This window comes from Limulus polyphemus, unplaced genomic scaffold (genome assembly GCF_000517525.1).
Source record: "Limulus polyphemus unplaced genomic scaffold, Limulus_polyphemus-2.1.2 Scaffold3130, whole genome shotgun sequence".
Taxonomy (NCBI): domain Eukaryota; kingdom Metazoa; phylum Arthropoda; class Merostomata; order Xiphosura; family Limulidae; genus Limulus; species Limulus polyphemus.
This window is the reverse complement of record NW_013668740.1, coordinates 59,288-67,684: the sequence shown is the minus strand read 5'-3', so window position 1 is coordinate 67,684 and position 8,397 is coordinate 59,288. Positions and strand designations below refer to the sequence as shown.

Genomic DNA, 8,397 nt, shown 5'->3' with positions numbered 1-8,397 from the left:
GTGATTACGAGGTCCGTCGGATTGACCGATCCAGTTTGGGGATTAGGGTAGAGAAAATAACATATAAACTATAAAGATTTAGTGAAAAAATAAACGTTTGAAATGCATTTAGGAGGTTTAGGGATTAAACAAAGGCTTTTGAGATTTCTGAGATGACGAAAAGTGTTTTTAATTTTAACATGAAAATTACTTTGCACATGGACTATTCAATACAAATACTCAATATATTCATGGACAAAACGTTATTTTATTTTATTAAAAGTACTTCACTAAGAAATATGACTTTTTGTATGTGAAAGACTTGTAATGTTAACTGAAAGACTGCCAAATTTCGTGAAGATATACCCAATATATAGAGAGTTAGAAGTATTAAATTGATGTCAACATTAAACAAGTACAGAAGATCACGTGACTCTGTCAAATCGACCGACCCCGTGTCGAAAGATTTAATAAGTAGTAGGCAGATCTGAAATTTTCAAAGATGTATTGACGTACAAAACCAATTATATTATAATTATAATATAATTTAAAATAAAACTCAGCGTCGAAAATTTAATGTGTCATTATTTACGACCACGAAAGCAAACGGATATTTTCAAAACACTCATAAAAGCCGAAATTTTAATATTCCCTTTGAAAATAGATATGCCTCCCAGTGACTCAGCAATAAAGTTGAGGCCTTATAACGCTATAATTTGGGCTCCTATCAGTGCAATTTGTACAGCAGCTTTAAGCTTAACAACAAATAAAAAAATCAGAACATTTTTAGAACAATTTAACCCTTACGAGTTTCTAAGTTTTTCATTATTGTTCTCTAAATAATACAACTTAAATTTTTAGCCAGAAATGTTGTACTGGTTAATAATGTTTTGAAGCGATATTCAAATATTTGTCATACTATTTGTAGATTATTGATTAATAGATTTAAAGATAACACATATTTTCTTCATTCTGATAGTCATCTTCCACATTTTCTGTTATATAACCTTAATTACCCCTGTCCCTCTTGACAATCACGTTGTTTAATTAATTTTATTTCTCATTACACCAAAATGGAAATATTGCATTAGTAATTAAAGTTTATCCGAACTAAAACGGACATTTTACACTTCAAATGTCGCTCTCGTACATCGCGGATTTAAGTTCTATGATTACTTTCTTTAGAGTATATATAAATATTTTTGAAAATACAATTTTTCATCTAATGACATTTTCAAATAATGCTTGGAGAATTTACTCAAACTCTGTTTCAAAAGTGACGTAAGGTTTCATTTACAAGTTATCTGCAAACTCTAATATTTTATTCATCTAAATTTATTTTAAAATAAGATAAGAATTTATTATTCATGTAAGATATGAACAATTCCTCTATTATATTTCCAATATTTCCTATAATTTTAGCTTATTCAAAAATAACCAACGTGTGAAAACACACATAAAATTGTAGTTGAGATATATTTTCACAAATCATAACACCATATAGAACAGAATAGTTTGGCTTTAAAACACGAGAATTTCTTAATGATTTAATTTTTTTTGTAAAATTGGTATTTGTTTTGCCATATGTTTTTTTATGGGAAACATGCTGAGTTTACATATTACTAAATAGAAATGAAAGGCCTTTTTTACGTAAAAAAGCTACAAACACATCCCAACTTACTTCTTTAATTTTGTCAATTTTTTCTTTTCACACTGCACATACATGTATGTTTGACTTAGTTATGCACTAATTCAGACGAATACTGTAAATAAAGATGGATCCCTTGTTTTCTAAAACTTCTTTCTCTAGCAAACCTAAATCATTTGAAAACCCCTCCTTAGTATTGTTCGTCCCGAACAATAGCCACTTACATTGGGCAGTGTTGCGTCAGCGAGGTCACTTGACTAGTATCACGCCACGTTCTTCTCGAACCTTCGTAATTGTTGTGAGACTACTAGATTGGAGTAGTCTTGTATATATATATATAAGACCAGCCAAGAAACGATGGGAAGGCGGTAGACAATGTGTAATTGAAATGCGGAGAGAGAATACTGTTGAGCACGTGAGACGTTCGTTGTGATTTATAGCGTTTGTTATAGCGCGACTGTTGAAATTAAGTGTATCGCAAAGTTGTATTCAGAAAGAATAAACCAGTTTTATTTAAGAAATGGCTTGTGTCGGTAAAGTTTCTTCGGAAAGAATTTTTACGGAAAATTAATTAACGAACGGAGACGTAACAATACATTAGAATTATTGTAAGTAGAAATATTCAGTATTGAAAAAGATACGCTATTTTAACGTTAAATAGATATCGTAGCTTTTTATATTTAAATCTAAAATCTGAGGTCTATGAGTCGATAAACTATATATATATATATATATTCATAAATAAGGAAAATAAAACGTGCTATGCGCTAAAGTTAAATTATTCTCAATAAAATAACACGAAGTAAAATAAATTTCAGAAAAAAAATATGTTCTTCATTATATAATTTTTTCTTCACTTCAACAGAAAATTTCAATTTCAACTTTAATTTAAAATTCATAATATTCCAGACACCGTATTGTAATGAATTCATAGACGTTAATAATGTGCGACATCGACTTGAAGAACAAAACATTCACTCACAGCAGGGGAAGGTTAGATTTCAATTAATCTTTAGGGGTGGCTGAGTCTATGTCTGCATGTGTCATAAAACATTTTATATCATTAGGCTAAAGTTTTTAATATGCAAATTTGCCTCATTATTTGGTGCAGACTATAACAGCCAAAAATGTAGATATTCAGAACGAAAAGTAATAGTTTAATGTTTCGATGTTTAAAATATTTTTTACGTATAATCCTGTTAATAAATTTAATTAATTTAATATGATAATAAGTCTCTGTTTTTGATTTTCGTTAATGGGTTTTAGGGCGTACATGGCAGATATTATTATGAAATGCGTTTTCAATAATGTAAACTCATTTAAATTCAAATCCCACAAATCCGATAAAACAAGTAAAACTTATATCTGTAATAATAGATATAGAGCAGGAAGATAATAAACACGAAACTCAATTAAAACTCACCAAAGAAAATATTGTTGCATGTTTAATCATTATTAAGACTAATAATGCTTCATGATAAATATCACAACGATTTACGATGGACAGAAAGCCATGAGATTAAATTTAATTTATAATGTAAAAAAGATAAAATCATTAGCGATAGAAATGATAATCCGCTAATCCTGCAAAGTGTTTCTCTCTAATTATGAGTGATGGATAAATACTACCTAATTCGTATTAAAATAGGCCACTAATCTCTAATGATTTAAAGTAGCATTAAATCCAGTATTTAAACTCTTAAAACTCATTATTTTATTACCTATATACTACAATATAGTAACTTATAATATTTCAAAATGTCAAAAACTTAAAATACTTTTTTAATCATTTAACTGAATTACGATACTTGTTCTTGTGGTTGCTAAGTGTCGTCTTATAATAGAATGAGACAACTTGATAAATAATGTGATCATCTAGTTAAAAAAAATGAAATGGAGAAACAAGGTTACTACAAAAGAATACTATTTTTGTATATGTTTTTACACTGTTGCCCCAGCAGAATTTTCCTTCATCAAAACGAGAGAACATATATGAAAAGTAAATACAAAATAATAAATCACAGTCTATGGAAGATTTTTTAACAAAAAGACTAAAAACATAGAATTTTTAAAATGGGCAATATATCATATTTGTTGAATTATTTATACATACATACATCTAATTTCACTTACTCTCGTCTAAGTAATCCCCTTCTTTATACATCTAACTTCACTTACTCTCGTCTAAGTAATCCCTTTCTTTATACATCTAACTTCACTTACTCTCGTCTAAGTAATCCCTTTCTTTATACATCTAACTTCACTTACTCTCGTCTAAGTAATCCCCTTCTTTATACATCTAACTTCACTTACTCTCGTCTAAGTAATCTCTTTCTTTATACATCTAACTTCACTTACTCTCGTCTAAGTAATCCCCTTCTTTGGTGAACTTCAGTGTAGCATACTCAGTTGGTGTGTTGTTTCTAAAGAAAGGTTTTGTACCACTATTTGGCAAAGACAAATCGGCGTAGACCAAACCTTCATTGTTAGTAGGGAAGGAAATGTTCTGGAAACGGAACAATACGTGCAATCGTTCATAAATCAACAGCTATAAGTTAATGAATCTCAATATCCTTAAGAAAAACTGGGATTTAGCTGTTAATGGTAATTCAAGCAAGATATCGCAAATCGTTAAAAATGCATGCTATATTAGTAAAAAGTATAATAAAACAGGTCCGTTCTACAAACATACAGGTCTTTATTGAAAAATTTTGTTTGAATGAATAACGATTATTGCCTGCAACTTTTAATAACAACATACAAAACATTTCGGTTTATATATATTAGATGTTACAAAATTACCCATTAATATTGCTATTTCATTAGCATTAGTTCAGACACGCATAGCAAAAGATGTTTAAATCTCGAATCCCATGAACAAAAATTAATCAAAACTGTAAAATAATTTCTACTTTCAGCAATTCGTTTAAAGGCTTTAAAAATAGTTCAGATTTGTTTCTTCGGGTGCCCAAAAATTAAACTTTTGCTTAAGACTTTTATTAATTTTTAGAGGACGTTCCAACGAAAGACACCCCCCCCCCCCACCAGTAGCACGGCGGTATGTCTGCGGACTTACAATGCTAGAATCCGGGTTTCGATACCCGTGGTGGGCAGAGCACCGATAGCCCATTGTGTAGCTTCGTGTTTAATTATAAACAAACAAACAAAAGAGTTGGGTTTCATTCAGTCAAATTAAAACATGGAATAAAGCTTTAAGGTGAAAAGTTTTCTTTCTCTTGACAACATTAATTATACATCAGGTTCACGTTATATGTTTTTTATCACTTGATACACACTAGTTTTCTGTTAATTATGTGCACACGGAATGATGATTTTCATTTATCTTCAACGTATTTTAATAAATGATAGATGTGCTAATAATATGAATAACTGACCAAACTAATGAAAATGTGTAATAAAAAAAATGGTATCAGTTACAGATACCAAAATTGGAAAGGTTTGTCGAGTACATTTGCATATCCTTAACTGGTTTTATTTTTACATGCCTGATTTCCCTTGTATGGGTCAAAGTTCATATCGATATTCTGATTTACGACCTTGTTAAGGTATTATTAATTGAGGCGATACAACAACAGGAAGATTAATGATTAGTGTCTTCGTGGACTTTCCAATAGTTAGTCGAACATTCTTAATATTCAACGACGTAAATTAGTCTGAGATGATCATGGATGTGGAATGGGATTCGTTTTAAACATCTGGGTGAATATTCTAATAAGCATGTATGAAATTAGTTCGTAATGAACTAAGTTCGTGCACTGCTGAAGTTATTGACCAAAATAAATGAAATTATGAAGTTTTAAAATAAAAACTTAATTTCAATTAATATTGTGGAAACAAATGCATAATTAATGTCAAACTAAAGTACGGAAACGTGGAATACTAAAGTGTGTTAAACGGCCATAACAGGTCAGAATATTATCCAAAAGTTGGTTTATTCGGGCATAATTTATAAACTTAAACAACGGAAAAGCATGCATTCAAATATTAATCTTTTTTTGTTTCGAAGTTATGCCCTAATACAGTTGCTTATTTTAGAATCTACAAATATAAATTGATTGTAGAAAGAGAGTAAAGCATGCCCTAAACTGATCCAAACAAACGTTGAATTATAAGCATGCCCTAACTGATCCAAACAAACGTTGAATTATAAGCATGCCCTAACTGATCCAAACAAACGTTGAATTATAAGCATGCCCTAACTGATCCAAACAAACGTTGAATTATATTTCTCACATCATAGCTAATTGGAGGGAAGAGAAAATCTGGCACTGGCACCGGAACTCCCACCAGTGAAAGCGTTGTGTGGTTTAGATGTATAGCACAATACCAAATGTGTTCGTTTGTCCAACCTTGTGGTTCTAAAGGCCGAACGAACGTTTTTCAAACTTGTAAAAATCTTGAAATTCATTTATTTTAACTTACCCCTTTGGGTTCTCTTTGGTGAAATTTCATATTTTCATACATAGGCCGACTCTCAGGTTCTGCTACAGGTGATCCATTTTCTTTTCTGTCTGCATCTGTGACGTTTTGATAGACCGGATCGCCATCAGACTTACCTTTTTTGGGAGTACCAGAACCTACATTTCAAAATAATACAGATTTCTTGAAAATCTGTTATGTTTACAGTTTTCTTTTGAATTTCTCAAATAAAAATTCATAAGTTATTCATAGCTATTCATCGAAGAGTATCCAGTATTTTTATTTGTTTTTTAGAATTTTACGCAGAGTTACATAAAGGGCAATTTACGCATACAGACTACAGGCACCTAGTTAACATCGCCCACCGCCAACTCTTCGATTACTCTTATATTACCGAATATACATGACCCTAAAGTTTTCGAATTCACAGTCAGAGCATACTAACAACTATGCCACGCCTAGCCAAGTATTTGATTTTGACATTTTGAGTCATTGTCTATGACTAAGTATATTTTATTAATACCTAATGTATGTGAGAATGTCGAGCAAGAGAAAACCTTACTTAAAAACGGTTTATTCGTCTGTTATTGCTGGGCCAAATTGTTCCTACTTTAAGAACAGTTATTTTATATTTCGTAATATTATAAACACTCTTGAAATTAAAGCAATGTCAAGAAACTATACAGAGTCTTAATGTTAAACAACGAAGAAAGCTTGGAAGTAGAATAACGTTATATTAATTGGAATAGAATAATGTAGACCAGAGTGACATAAAATAACTAGAGCATATTAAAACTGAGTAGCGTAGAATAAAGTGCAATAGAATAAAGAAGGTAGTATAGTTTAAATTATAATGGAAAAGAGTAACTTAAAATAATCTATAATAGGGCAGAATAAAGCAGAATAGGAAACAATTTTCTTAGAATAAAGTAGATTTGGGGAAAATTGAGTGGAGCAGAGAAGCATAGGCCGTAGAATAGTAGAGTATTGGTGAAAAATAATAGTGTAGAGCAGAGTGACGTAGAATGAAATAGAGAACATAGGGTAGAGTAGGACAGAATAATACATAATAGAGTATTAGAATGTAATAGATAGAACAATGTAGAATACAGTAGAGTAGGATAGAGTATGACAGATCAGTGTAGAATAAAGTAGACTAAGATATAGTAGTATAGAACAGAGCAGTGTATAATACAGTAGAGTAGGACAGAGTAGAACAGATCGGTGTAGAATACAGTATAGTAGGATAGAGTAGAACAGAGCAGTGTAGAATACAGTAGAGTAGGACAGAGTAGAACATAACAGTGTAGAATACAGTAGAGTAGGGCAGAGTAGAACATAACAGTGTAGAATACAGTAGAGTAGGACAAAGTAGAACATAACAGTGTAGAATACATTAGAGTAGGACAGAATATAACAGAGCAGTGTAGAATACAGTAGAGTAGGGCAGAGTAGAACATAACAGTGTAGAATACAGTTGAGTAGGACAGAGTAGAACATAACAGTGTAGAATACAGTAGAGTAGGACAGAGTAGAACATAAAAGTGTAGAATACAATAGACTAGGACAGAATATAACAGAGCAGTACCGAATAAAATAGAATATGATAGTTTGTTTGATTGTTTGAGTTAAGCACAAAGCTACATAATGGACTGTCTGTGTTCTACCCACCATGGGTATCGAAACCCGGTTTCAGAGTTTTAAGTCCGTAGACATACCACTGTGTCACTAAGGAGCATAGTGTAAAGTAGAGTATTATAGAGTAACGTAGAACAGAGCAGTGAAGGATAGAAAAAGTAGAGTAGGATAGAGTAAAGTAGAACAGAGCAGTGTAGAATAGAGTAACACAGAATAGAGTAGAGAATAGCGTAGTGCAGAATAGAGTACAGTAGTAAAGAGATAGTAGAACAGAGAAGTGTAGAATAAAATTAAGTAAGATAAAGTAGAATAGAGCAGTATAGAATAGAATAGAGTAAACTAGAATAAAGCAGTGTAGATTAGGGTAATGTATAACAGAAAAGTGTAGAATGAAGTGGAGTAGGATAAGGTAGAGTAGAACAGAGCAGTGTAGAATGAAGTAGAGTAGGATAAGGTAGAGTAAAACAGAGCAGTGTAGAATGAAGTAGAGTAGGATAAGGTAGAGTAGAACAGAGCAGTGTAGAATAAAGTAGAGTAGGATAAGGTAGAGTAAAACAGAGCAGTGTAGAATAAAGTAGAGTAGGATAAGGTAGAGTAAACAGACCAGTGTAGAATGAAGTAGAGTAGGATAAGGTAGAGTAAAACAGAGCAGTGTAGAATGAAGTAGAGTAGGATAAGGTAACTTAGAATAG

General features: G+C 31.4%; 1 protein-coding gene across 1 annotated transcript in view; it reads right to left on the bottom strand.

Annotated features, from left to right (window-relative positions):
- The window catches only part of LOC106468714 (hemicentin-1-like), a 76,091-nt gene that overhangs the window by 10,538 nt on the left and 57,156 nt on the right, over nt 1-8,397 (bottom strand). The window contains exon 12 of the mRNA XM_022397082.1: nt 6,071-6,225. Within this exon, the coding sequence (XP_022252790.1) occupies nt 6,071-6,225 (155 nt within the window). The remainder of the gene's footprint in view (nt 1-6,070; nt 6,226-8,397) is intronic.